The sequence below is a fragment of the Podarcis tiliguerta genome (assembly GCF_965153285.1).
Source record: "Podarcis tiliguerta genome assembly, chromosome: 18".
Lineage (NCBI taxonomy): Eukaryota > Metazoa > Chordata > Lepidosauria > Squamata > Lacertidae > Podarcis > Podarcis tiliguerta.
This window is the reverse complement of record NC_139551.1, coordinates 11,897,083-11,910,986: the sequence shown is the minus strand read 5'-3', so window position 1 is coordinate 11,910,986 and position 13,904 is coordinate 11,897,083. Positions and strand designations below refer to the sequence as shown.

At 49.6% G+C, this 13,904-nt stretch overlaps 1 protein-coding gene across 1 annotated transcript; it reads left to right on the top strand.

Annotated features, from left to right (window-relative positions):
- Positions 1-1,425: 1,425 nt before the first annotated feature.
- YJU2 (YJU2 splicing factor homolog) lies at positions 1,426-12,331 on the top strand. The gene is made up of 8 exons (XM_083421837.1): positions 1,426-1,635; positions 4,167-4,267; positions 4,939-5,083; positions 6,136-6,270; positions 6,429-6,610; positions 7,607-7,730; positions 9,256-9,418; positions 11,161-12,331. Exons 1-8 carry the CDS (start codon positions 1,612-1,614, stop codon positions 11,280-11,282), a joined length of 996 nt encoding a protein of 331 aa, XP_083277963.1. The 5' UTR covers positions 1,426-1,611; the 3' UTR covers positions 11,283-12,331.
- Positions 12,332-13,904: the final 1,573 nt, after the last annotated feature.

The following is a 13,904-nucleotide window of genomic DNA, read 5'->3' as shown; positions in this document are numbered from 1 at the left end:
TGCTAGGTGGGCAGGAGCTGGGACCGAAAGATGGGAGCTCACCCCGCCGCGGGGATTCGAACCGCCGACCATGAGATTGGCAAGTCCTAGGCACTGAGGTTTTACCCACAGCGCCACCTGCGTCCCTATTTGGGTCAACTACTTTGCTATATATATATATATATATAAATAATATTAAGGGGAAGTGCCTACACAAATGTATGTTTTCTGAGAAATAGGCACTAAGATTCTGATGAACTTTCACGAGGACTTTTATTTTTAAAACTGCCAGCTGATGTGGAAGTGAGGAGAGCCGACCTTAAAAGATTGGGGGGAGGACACATGGGCTGCCCCCCAGTAAAAAAAATACATGGCTAACTGAGGTTCTGCCCCCCCCCAACAAAAGGCCTGTCCCCACTAACAAAGGCCTGATCCCTAACAAAAATCCTGGCTACATCTATGGGGAGGGGGGAATAAAAAACTGAGAAATAGAGATTGTCAGCCTCATAAGGCTACAGTCATAAGGCCATAAGGTCATTATGGTTGGGAGATTTTTATCTAGGGATGTTCTAATATAGCTTGTGGAACAAATTGTAGTTAAATATGCTAGCAAAAGAATAGGTGTTATATGCTTTTGCAGAAATTGCAGTCAAGAAGAACAGCAAAAAGAACAAATATATGCCTCAGTGAAATAGAGAACATGGCTTTATTGCTAAAAACCGCATGTAGAGGGGTGAAAACATAATGCCAAATAAGGAAAATCACAAATATGAGAGATGGTGGCCAGATTCAGAGGAAGGGGAACAGGGGCGGGGAGTTTAATATTGTACTAGTCGGACGTGATAGGTTGTGACCCCTGGACAGGAGGGGAATTTTACCCTCAGAGCAAAAGAGCTTCTGCGATGATTTTCGGGTGTGCCTGCCTTGGTCACTCATCTTGCAAGTATGTTTTTGTGATCACTCAAATAAATGTATGCTGCTTCATCAATTTTGCTTAGAATTTATTTCAGGGGACCAGTGTTTTTATATCTAGCAACTGTCTCTCAAGACAGGCAGATGCCAACATCCTATAAGCAAACATGTCCAAAATTCTGTGCATGTTCTTCTCCGCTCTTCTTTTTCTCCTCTGGGGTCTTGTGTTCAGCCATCAGCCTCAGGGGAAACGGACAAACTCTCCACCAATGGACGGATCCGGAACCCGTTTGTGGTGTCGCCTCAGAATCCCTTGAGAAAGCAAGAAAACCAGATTGCGCACAGCAAATTCTGGAGCTCAACGGCTCCCCCTTCTTCGAATTCTGTCCTGCCTGAAAGACTCGCTCCTCCTTCGGCAGCGAACCTACAATGTTCGCAGAACCGCGCCTTCCCCGTCGCCCCGGAACCAAAATGCGCCGGGTCTCGTTGCCTGGACGGACGGCCTTGAAGCGAAGGACAACGCATCTCACGCACGCACGCCGTACGCTCTAGGAGGAAGAGATTCGGTGATCGAAGGCTTCGGGCCTTCTGACGGACAGACACCGGGAGCCAATCGGAAAGCGCCGGGAGCGCCGGCCGGAGAGGGGGCGCTTGCAGCCAATCGCAGGCGGGAAGGGGCGGGGCGGAGCGGAGAGATCCCGGCGAGGCTGAAGCGGCGAGATGTCGGAGAGGAAAGTGTTAAATGTGAGTGGAAGGGGGGAGGGGGCTGTGACGTCAGCGGTCAGTTCTGGGGTCTCCCTCACAGGGGGGTTGTGAAGATGAAAAGATGAGGGACCCCCAAAGTGAGGCTTGGCTGGGGGGGGGATCCCGGGGCCCCGAGGGGGGGGGCTGGGAAGGGGGGGGAGAGAGGCCCCCCAGAAGAGAGGGAGCCAGGACAGAATCGGGCCCTGGGGAGGGAGGGTCCCTTCCAACTCTGGGATTCCAGTGGCCCCTTGGTTCTCAAACTTGATCCCTTCCGGAAGTCCATTCCAAAACCAAAGCGTTCCAGAACCAAGGCGCGCTTTCCCCGCCTCTGTTCCCCTTCTCCCATTGATCCATAAAAGGAAAGCAATAACCAATATACTGTACAATAAATAAGACAGCATTGTATATGATAAAAAAAATTTTAAAAAATCTTACCTGCACTGATGACGGTCATTGTTTGGATGGGGGACTTTTATCCATTTCCACAGTCACACAGTCAATCAATCAATCAATCAATGAGGAGCTGAACTGGGTGCCACACAGTCACAAAAACAAATGAACCGAAAAAGCCACAAAAACACAAAATAAATAGCAAAAACAAAAGCGCCACACTTAATCCATTCCAGAAGTCTGTTTGACTTCCAAAATGTTCAAAAACCAAGGCGCAGCTTCTGATTGGCACGGGCGCCCCTGAAACAGTAGCCAACAGCCGCAGACGTTAGGCTTCCAAAAAACATTCGAAAACCGGAACACTTCCCAAGGCATTTGGGAACCAAGGTACCACTGCACATGGTTCTGTGTTATTGGGTAGAGAGACAGGTAGATAAAAGGCTCCTGTGTGGCTGGAGGGATGAAGAGGAGAGGTGGGGGGGGGGGATTGGGAAACAGCGGGGCTGGCAATCAGTTAATGGGAAGGCCCTGGTTGGGGTGGGGGAGAGAAACCTCCCTCGCAGGACTGGGGCGCTTTGATTGATTGATTGATTTGAATCTGGGTTGCTACTTCACTGGCTTTTCTGTGCTCATAAACCCAAATTCAAAGCTTAGGATAGACCCTCTTTGAGACCCTGATGAGCCAGCCAGACAATGCCGGGTTATTCATTTGTATTTTATTTTACTTATAAAATATATTCAACTTGACTGTAAGAACAAACAAACCTCAAAGTGGTTTACAAACAACAAAGCAGTAAAACTGACAAAAAACCCCACAAAAAATGTGCAAAAGTTAAAATACTAAAACAGATTCAGATAGCCTCCACTTTCTCTGTGTCCTTATAGCATTTACATCTCATTTCCCTAAGAGATCTGGTTCTTCCAACCCCCATCCTATATCATTTATTGCTGCTTTTACATCACTCCTTTCCTCCAAGGAGCTCAAGGTGGCATACTGATTTGCCCCCTCCCTCCCTCCCTCCCCATGTTATCCCCTGAGGAAGATTAGGCTGTTGGCATCAGCACAGAAATGACCTCTCCAAGGAAAAAGTGTAGGCTGTGAGTCTGGAGGTCCTGGGCTGGATCCAAAGGAGAGCAGAGCAGGACCCTTGGCTGAAGGAGTTGCTGGAAGGAGGAGTACAAGGCACAATCCATGTGTCTTAGGCACTTGTGAATTTGTGTAGGGATTACTCCTGAGCCTTTTCTTCTCCTGAAGATGCCCCACAAGGCAGTAGAGGTTTAGAACCAGGGTTTTCCTTCTCCCAGATGGGCTCCCTTCCAGCAACTCCTGCAGCCCAGCTGGTGCCAAATGTCTTGCTCTGCTTTCCTTTGGGCCACATCAGCAAGGCTGAGAGGGGGTCTTGTCATCTGGGTCGCCCAGGACCTCCAGACACAGCCCCGGCTTGTGCCCCGGGGAGATCACCTGGGTGCTGCTAACGCAGCAAAAACAATGCAGGAGGCAGCAGTTGCAAGTTAGCAGACTCTTCAGCCATAGCAGGCGCTGTGATTCTCCAGCAGTTTGACTTCACCCCTGGAGGCGCAATCTATGATCTCTCAAGACAGACGAATGTCAACACATGTGACATCAGGTGCGAGGCAGGTAGAGAGATGGTTTTCAATATACAACCAGGAACCTTGAAGTGCACTCCCAGTTGGCAAGGGAAATATGGCTTCCTCCACTCCCTTGCTCCTCCAACACCAGTGTTGGTGCTTTTGAAGACACCGCATGGTCAACTGGTGAGCAGATTTCTCAAGCAGACCCAAAAGGTTCACCACTCCTTGCTGCAAGAGAGAACAAAGAGCCCAAGTTCGCTGTGTCACAGGAGCAAATTTCAGCCAGTCTCTCCAGGGCTGGGAAATTGGGATAGACAAATAAATAAGGAGCTTGAAAAGCAAATTGACCAGAGAAGCTTGCGGAAGAGAGAATTGGCTGGCCCTGTCTCATTTGGGATGGAGGTTGTGCTAAGTTGCTTAGTAGGTTTTTTTTTGTGCTACTGGAAAACAGATGTGGTTTTGTGACCACTGGCTCCTGGGCACTGCCAGAGCCTGCATGAGAACGATCTGCTCTTTCATCTGACCCATCTTTTTTCCTTGTGTCCTAGAAATACTACCCTCCAGACTTTGATCCATCTAAGATCCCCAAGCTTAAACTTCCAAAGGACAGGCAGTATGTGGTCCGACTGATGGCACCTTTCAACATGCGGTAAGGAAGAATGTTGCGCAAGACCCTTTCCCCCTGCCCCTGTGAATTTTTGGGCCTTATTGGCTCAGTTACATCGCCAGAGCTTTCTGTGTGAAATGATTTAGTTGTGTGGAACCTAAAAAGATTTCATTTGAGATATAATAACGAAGAATAAAGAACCAGATGTGAACATGAGAATTGAGATTGCAGTTTCTGGTCTAATAATAATAATAATAGTAATAATAGTAATAATAATTAACAATAATAATTTATTATTTATACCCCACTCATCTGGCCAGGCCTCCCCAGCCACTCTGGGCGGCTTCCAACAGGATATTAAAAACACAATAACACATCAGACATTAAAAACTTTCCTAAACAGGGAAGCAATACAGGGTTATAATACTCTTAGCAATCTGTGCAGATTTACCTTTTCTTGTACCTTATTACATCAATACACACACAGTACTGCATTTTTCAGTGAAAACATTGCCACACTCTCTTCTTTCCCTTACTCTTATCATACTTGTATGTATATTTACAATATCCTAGTCTTAGTTATCTATTCCTCCAAAGCTGGCATTCTTAATTTTTTTGCCCCCAATTTTAAGTAATAGTCATCCTAGCATCTTGTTCTCATACTGGCCACCCAGAGGCCCCAATAAGAAGAAGCAACTGTTTAAACTCTCTAGGTGCAAGACCTGTGGCGAGTACATCTACAAAGGAAAGAAGTTCAACGCCCGGAAGGAGACGGTCCAGAATGAGTCTTACCTGGGGCTTCCCATCTTCCGGTTTTATATCAAATGCACCCGCTGCCTGGCAGAAATCACCTTCAAGGTACGAGCTGTCTTCATCCTTCTTTTTCCCCACTGCAGCTGAAAAACAAATAATGGAAAGACACCATTTGATGCATCAGAGCAATAGCAAATTGGAAGCACCGGTCAGTGGGAAAGCATTCCTCACTAACTGCAGGTTCTGGGTCAAGCACAAGGGAACCCCCAAATTGAGTGGCATTGCAGTGATCCAGCACCTTGAGGTAACCAGCGCATGATGGAGAAGAAAGTCCTTGTCCTTGAGGTGTGTTGATCATGCATTCCTTAGCACAGGATAATTACAGGTATCTCCCCACATATGCAGAGGTTACATTCTGGGCTCCTGCAGATAAGCAAACACCCTCTCTGCTGCTCTCTCTCCAATCTGGACCAAAAATACTGTATCCAGAAATTGTGGATAATTAGAATTGAAGCTCTGGGGCCTGCAGGAGGCGGGGAGGCTGAGCGGTTTAAACAAAGCCCCACTGTGTCTCCAGACTTTTTGTGGCTTCCTCCACCCTCACTGACGTTCTCTTCGGGCTCTGGGGAGGGTCTCTTTGCAAACCACATGGACTCTCCAGCGCTCTCCTGCCATTTCCAGCTTTGAATCAAATTATTTATTTCCCTGTACTGTTTGTATATGCAGTTGCGTGTGAGTTAATCGCGCGTCAGTGGAAGGACACCTGTAGAGCCTTTGTGATTCTGCCTCCCTGCTATGCATCCTAAATAAATTGGCAGGGTTTGATTATTTGTATTCCTTTAGCTAAGTATGGCTCAAGACACCTTGGGCAAATAAAGTTCTTTGTTTAGCAAGAACGTAAGAAGAGTCCTGCTCGATCAGACCCCAGCATCTTTCTTTCCCCAGTGGACAGACAGATGAGGGCTAGAAGGCCAGAGCCTGCGAGGAACGAAGCAGCAGCTGCTGGATCCGACTTAGCCTAGCATGCTGTGCTCACAGTGGCCAGCCATGCGCTCAGGGTGCGCTTCCTGACTAGCAGTCGTGCGCAGGCCAGGAGCAACTCGGCCTGTGGGTCTCCCACTGAAATAGCTCCCTCTTGCTTCCCGTGTCCCCGTCAGACAGACCCCGAGAACACGGACTACGCCATGGAGCACGGGGCCACGCGGAACTTCCAGGCCGAGAAGCTACTGGAGGAAGAGGAGAAGCGCCTGCAGAAAGAGAGAGAGGATGAAGAGCTGAACAACCCAATGAAGGTATTTTCCCACGAGGGAAACCTTCCCTTTCATTTAAGTTCCTGTTCATTAATTGCTGTAGGTTGCTTTGAGTTAATTTGGTTAAACTAGTTAGTTTAATTGAGTGAGTGTGAGAATAACAAAGTAATAAGAACAGATGTTCCTGCTTTACCCCGAAGGTTTTGGAGAACAGGACCAAGGACTCCAAGCTGGAGATGGAAGTTCTGGAGAACCTCCAGGAGCTGAAGGAGCTGAACCAGCGCCAGGCCCACGTGGACTTTGAGTCCATGCTGCAGCAGTACAAAGACTACGAGGAGCAGCAGAAAGAGCGGGAGCTGGAGGAGGACGAGCAGGAGACAAAGTGAGAGCCAGGGCTGCCTCACATACACCAAAACGTGTGTGTGTGTGTTTTATTGCTAACTAGGGGCTGCTACCCCCCCCCCCCTTGCTTTGCTTGCCTAACCCTCTCCTTCCCCTTAGAGCTTGCCAGAAGCATGATGGTGTTTGTTTATACCCTGCCCATTGGCTGGGTTTCCCCAGTCACTCTGGACGGCTTACAGCATATATAAAAACTTAGTAAAACTGCCCCCCCCCCCCCGCTTATCATTTCCCCTGCCAGGCCTGCCCCCACGTTGGAGCTGCAGATGAGAAGGGCAGGGAGAACTGCAAAAAGCTTAAACCTTCTCATGCCGCCCTGGCCATCTTGCCACCTCTTGTTCCTTCCTGTGCTCCTCCTCCTGATGGAGCAGCTCTTCTTCCTGATTTGCTGGGTGGCAGCAGCAGAAGCAGCAGGAGCCGGTCCCTGAGCTGGCCCGGGAGGAGGGAGGTGGCTAACAGTAGCAGCAGCCAGTTGTGTTGCTGGTCAGCTAGACAAACTGGATCCTGGAGGCAGGGGCCCTGGCGCTGGGAGACTGAGGAGCCGATGGAGTTTGTGGACAGCTGCAGCCCATCTGCAGTTTGCCTGGGCTTCCTATCCTCTGCTTCCTGTCACACTGTCGGTCAGGGTTTCCCAGACTTGGATCTCCAGCTGTTTTTGGACTGCAATTCCCATAATCCCAGACCACTGGTCCTGCTGACTAGGGATGAGGGGAGTTGAGACCCAAGTTTGGGAAACCCTGCTGTAGCTCATCGTGCCACCTGCCTGTGGCCAACTAGCTAGCAGCATGACTACATTTTTACATGTTTATTACACAGTAAAATTTAGAATTGCTTTCCACCCCCTACTCCCTGAATCCTGGTTTCCTTTGACAAAATCTTTCCTTTAGAGCAGCTAGCAGCAATCTGAAATATGACTTGGGCACAATGAGCTAACCTTCTACATTCCTGGGTTCTGCCTGCTTGTATGTCGCCCTGCCAGAACTATGCTGGAACAAGCTCAGAGCAGGAGGCTGCTACAAGACTCTGATTCAGAGGACGAGGACTCTGCCTCACGTCCTGCTAAGCCGTTTGCAAAAGCGAAGCCTACAGACATCCTGCAAGAGGTATTGTGCAGAGAGGACTGTCCCACCACAGACAGCTGCCTTGAGAGACGTACCCCCACCCCACCCCCTGAGCCCCAGGTCATTGGTCATGTCTCAATTGCATTGCTAGTGATGAGTTCAAACTGGCACCTCTGCCTGCCCACACCATGCACACCTTCCCAATCTCGGGCATCACCTTGATTTTAGGGTGTGTTTACAGCAGCAGGAGGAAAACAGCTAGATCATGACTGTTGAGGCAGATGCAGCCAGAATAGTGTGGATTGCTGAACAATAGCTACATCTTTATGCGTGGTCTGGAGGCTCCATCTGGTGGAAAACACTGCAGCTGGAGTGTTGATGGGGACAGACTCAGGTGCTCCAAAGCTTGCACTGGCTGCCCCTTCGCTACCAGGCCAGGTGGAAGGTTCCTGTATTAATTTACACAGCCTTTAACAATTTGAGTCAATAATAATAATAATAAATTTATTATTTATACCCTGCCCATCTGGCTGGGTTTCCCCAGCCACTCTGGGCGGCTTCCAACCGAATATTAAAAACAATACAGAATCAAACATTAAAAACTTCCCTAAACAGGGCTGCCTTCAGTTGTCTTTTAAAAGTAAAATAGTTGCTTATTGCCTTGACATCTGAGGGGAGGGTGTTCCAAAGGGCAGGCACCACTACTGAGAAGGCCCTCTGCCTGGTTCCCTGTAACCTCACTTCTTGCAATGAGGGAACCACCAGAAGGCCCTCGGCGCTGGACCTCAGTGTCTGGGCTGGATGATGGGGGTGGAGACGCTCCTTCAGGTATACAGGAGCCTTCAGGTATACAGGACCAAGGCCGTTTAGGGCTTTCAAGATCAGCACCAACACTTTGAATGGTGCTCGGAAATGTCCTGGGGTTTCCCAGGTGCGCCTCATCAGACTGTGTTAGTGGTCTCCCTTGACACAGATGCTTGGCTTGGATCCGCCAGGAGCCCAGGCACCCGTAAGCACATAAAAAGACACCCACAAGGAGGATCTGAGCTCAAGAGCACTCTCCTCTGTTGCCGTTTCCAGCAGTGGGTTCTGTATTTGGGGGCTAATCTTATGGGAACTTCCAGTTGAGGTTTTTGAACTTCCAGCACTTACTGAAGGTTTTTCATTCCACCAGGAACTTCAGTCACATTCAGATTTTATCGTTTTCATTTTTAATCTTACTGCATTGGGCATCTGGTGACAAAACAGTATTGAATTGTCAAAATAAATAAATGACCTCCCATCCTTGGCTGTGCTTGCTGGGGGTGTTGGGAGTTGTAGTTCACTGGTACCTGGCAGAGTAGAGGGTCCCCTTCACCTGGTGCATTCAGTTATTCTCTGGGTGGAAGAAAACAAAGATGGCTTACTATACATGCATAATTTTAAAGTTTATATTTGTGCCAACCACAATTGCAGAGTTGAGCAGATAGGTTGCTGGAGTTGTTAGCCTTTTAACCCCCAGCATGCAACACAAAATCTTATTGTTCTCCCCTGTCCCATCCCGCCCCCCCCCCCGGCCTCATCTCAGGACTCGGAGCCTCAAGCAAAGAAGCTGAAGGTGGAAAGCTGGGAGAGGAGCATCGGGAAACTCTCAAGCAAGGTCAAACTGTCTGGGCTGGTGACTGCCAAGAGGAAGCCAGTTAGTAGTGCGGCTAATGGAACAGACAGTGGAGATGCACCGCCAGGCGCAGGTAACAGAGGGGGTGGAGAGTTATAAGTATTTCTCTCTCTCTCTCTCTCTCTCTCTCTCTCTCTCTCTCACACACACACACACACACACACACACAGCCATGTCAACTAGTTCCTTTATTAGGCTGACCAAAGTGTTACAAAATAGTGGGCAAGGTTTTCGGGTTCTCTTCCATCAGATTTGATGGTAAACTTAGGTTCTAGGGAGTAGGGTGGGAATAATTGACTGGTGTCAAAACCCTAAGACCCTGCATTTCATCACAGTCGTGTGTGGAAGCCGCAGAGGCTCAGATAAGCCTCTGTTAGCTGCTTCACAGGTTTTACATTGCCCCAAGGACTAATGGGCTGACTTCCCCCATGGTCACAGCCTTCCTCTAAATCAGGGATGATGTTAATAATAATACTAACTTTATTATTTGTGCCCCACCCACCTGGCTGGGTTGCCCCAGCCACTCAAGGCAGCTTCCAACAAATATAAAAGGATAACAAAACAACAAACATTAAAAACTTCCCAATGCAGGGTTGCCTTCAGATGTCTTCTAAAAGTCATTTAGTTGTTTGTCTCCTTGACATCTGATGGTAGGGTGTTCCACAGGGCGGGTGCCACTACCAAGATGGCCCTCTGCCTGGTTCCCTGTAACCTCATTTCTCACAGGGAAGGGAACCCCCAAAAGACCCTCGGAGGCTGAAAAAAGAGGGTGGAGATGCTCCTTCAGGTATACTGGGCCAAAGCCATTTAGGGCTTTAAAGGTCAGCACCAACACTTTGAATTGTGCTTGGAAATGTACTGGGATCAATGTAGATCCTTAAGGACTGGTGTTATATGATCCCATCAGCTGCTCCCAGTCACCAGTCTAGCAGCTGCTTTCTGGATTAGTTGTAGTTTCTGAGTTGCCTTCCAAGGTAGCCCCACGTAGAGTGTGTGGCAGTAGTCTTACATGGCTTTCCAGGTAAGAATGCCAGAGCCTGCTAGATCAGGCCAGTGGTCCAGCCTCATGTTCTCCCAGTGGCCCCCCAGATCCCCAAAGGGAAATCCGCAAGGAGGATTTGAGCTCCAGTGTCGTGTCCCCAGCTGTGGTTTCCAGCAGCTGGCATTCAGAAGCATTGCTGCCTCTGACTCTGGAAGTGGAGGAGAGTCTGTGTGGCTGGTAGCCGTTGAGAGTCATAAATTAGTCTAAGCCTCTTTTAGAGCCACCCAACTTGGTAGCTCTCACTGCCGTCTTGTGCTATCTAGCTCTGCGCTGCGCCAAGAAGCTCTTCCTTCAGCTGTCCTGAATCTTCCAGTCTTCAGCTTCGTTGGATGTCCATTGAATGTTCCAATATTACGAGAGAGGGGAAATGTGTCTCTGCCTTTTTTGTGAACCGACAACGTCCCAGACGCTGCAGCCTTTCCTTCCAGGAGAGTTACTCCATCTCCTTTATATATTTGGTGGCCCTTTTCAGAAGCTTTTCAAATTCTACAACCTCCTTTCTGAGACACCAGAACTGTACACAGAATTCCCAAGGTGGTTGCACCATAGATTTGATAATGGCCTCGTGATCCTGGCAGTTCTTGTTTCCCGTTGCTGAACTGCAGCTCCCACCATCCCTGAGTGTTGAGCATGCTGGCTGTTGGAGCTGCTGGAAGTTGAGTCCAGCAGCATCTGGAGGATCCCCATCCCTGATCTAGAATATGCTTTGAGGTCTCTGCCTCCCCAGCTTGTGCAAAACGCCCAACCTTTGCTTCTGTTTTGGCTGTTTCCAGGTGCTGGGAGTACAAGCAGCCCCTCTGGGGGGGCCTCTCTGGCTTCTGTCCCCAAAGCAGGAGCTTCCTCCCTCAGCCTTCTGGGAGCCTATTCTGACAGCGAGGACAGCAAGAGCGACTGAGCGCCACAGGAGAGCGACAACCCCCAAGCTTCACACAATACTTCCCTGGTAGTTGGTCTCCCTACACGGTGGTATCTCGTCCACCCGCACACCGAACCACCTGCAGATGTTTTTTCCTCTGTGGAATCTTTTCCCCACCAGCTGCAACATTTGCCTTGGGCTTCTCCTCCCGATGTGACAGGTCTCCTTTCTGCCACCTCCAGACCGTGAGGCAGACAGGCCAGCCTCCTCCTGGATTCCTGTGGTGGTTTGGTACAGAGAAAGCAAAGCTTGAAGGGCCCTTTGCAGAGCCAGCCCCGGAGAGTGCTGAAGCCCCAGGCCAGGCCAGGGAAGGTCCCTCTCTGGTCTTCTCTGCAGCCCTCCCTTACCAGACCACTCGGTGCAGCTGGCTCCTTCCAGAGGAGCAGGACCCCGAATGCAAGGGGGCCGGCTAGTGAACAGCCAACGTGGGGGGAAATAGGACCTTCACGACCCCACCCAGCCCAAGAAGTGGGGGGCCATTGCTTTGTTTGTTGAAGATCCTCCAAGTTGACAGAGCCACGTTCCGTCCCCTGCTCTCTAATGGACATTTTCAAAAACCAGAAGCCTAGCACAGCGTGTGGGTGTCATCCATCCACCATTTTGAATTTGACAATGAAGGAAGAACAGCCTGTTTTCGTCCCCACAAACACAAATAGATGTCTGCCATTTTGATAACGACTTGGAGGGAAATGGGGGGAGGGGCTTACCATATTTGTTCATGCTAATCTGTTTGCATGTGGTCAGACGGGACATGAGATTAAGCACACCTTGCGTGCTCAGGTTTTATTCATCTTAAGTAGCAGCTACTCAAGGGTTCAAGGCATTCCAGACTGGGCTGCAGGGGCAAAGGTTAAGCCTTATCTGCCCCCCCCCCCTTCCTGAAAACCAAGTTATGTGCTTAACCTCAGGTGGATTGTTTTGTCCTCATCTCCCAAAGTCCTGGGGCTTGTTTAGTAGAATATCCACCCTTGTCTGCCTGCATCAATCAAGCTGCCATCAGTGTAACTTAATAAAAGATACAGGTGAAAGTGTGTTCTCTTCCCCCCTTATTAGAGGTTCCCTCCCACACACTTCTGCTTCGCCTTTCTGCTTGTGTGGTGGTGAGGCGTTCTCAAAGTAAAGGAAGGATTGAACTCTGATTAATAAGAATACACTCAGAAGCTTGAACCAGCAAGACTCTGGGAAGGGTGCGTATAATAATCTCAGTCTCTATCCCCTGGCCCAGGTCGTTTTATTCACAAAATAACTTTTTACAGAGAGTTCTAAGAACCAATCAGATTTCTTCTGAGCATTTCAACACACACCCCCGGACAAAGTTAAACTACCAAAACTAATTAAGCATGGGGTAAATAAAACAGAAAGGGATGCGGGTGGCGCTGTGGGTAAAAGCCTCAGCACCTAGGGCTTGCTGATCGAAAGGTTGGCGGTTCAAATCCCCGTGGCGGGGTGCGCTCCCGTTGTTCGGTCCCTGCTCCTGCCAACCTAGCAGTTCGAAAGCACTCCCGGGTGCAAGTAGATAAATAGGGACCGCTTACTAGTGGGAAGGTAAACGGCGTTTCCGTGTGTGGCTCTGGCTCGCCAGAGCAGCGATGTCACGCTGGCCACGTGACCCGGAAGTGTCTCCGGACAGCGCTGGCCCCCGGCCTCTTAAGTGAGATGGGCGCGCAACCCTAGAGTCTGTCAAGACTGGCCCGTACGGGCAGGGCTACCTTTACCTTAAATAAAACAGAACTACAAAGGAGTGCATTTGGCAACCCCGAGAGGTGATAAGCAATGTACATGATAAGGAGGATGGCCAGGAAGACAGCGATCATTATCACCTTCAGGTGAGATCTGTTTCCTGGACCCAAGATTAACATCCTAAGATTAACATATCAGAAAAGCTACATCAAGGAAACTGCCCACTGTCTTTGATCACCCAGGCAAGGCAGACACATATTACACAACGGAGTGCGAAAGATCCTGAGTGCCAGGCGGGTGGTGGGGAGGCGACTTCAGGGTCCAAGGTCATTTGGCAGAAGGTAAAAGGATGCGGGTGGTGCTGTGGGTTAAACCACAGAGCCTAGGACTTGCCGATCAGAAGGTCAGCGCTTCGAATCCCCACAACGGGGTGAGCTCCCGTTGCTCGGTCCCTGCTCCTGCCCACCTAGCAGTTTGAAAGCACGTCAAAGCGCAAGTAGATAAATAGGTACCGCTCCGGTGGGAAGGTAAACGGTGTTTCCGTGTGCTGCTCTGGTTTGCCAAAAGCGGCTTAGTCATGCTGGCCACATAACCCGGAAGCTGTACACCGGCTCCCTCAGCCAGTAAAGCGAGATGAGCGCCGCAACCCCAGAGTCGGCCACGACTGGACCTAATGGTCAGGGGTCCCTTTACCTTAAAAGGAAAGCAGGTGGGGGGGGGGGTCTGCCCGCTTGAATTGGATCAACCCAATCATGGTTGGAAACCTGTAAGAAGGACCTGAGCACAAGAGCAACTCTGGCCCCCTGTGGTTTCCTGCAGTGGGTATTCAGAAGCATCGCTGCCTCCAACCAGGGGCAGAGCAGAGCCATCCTGGCTAGTAGCCACTCTCTTCCATGAATTTGTCCAGCCCTCTTGTAAGCC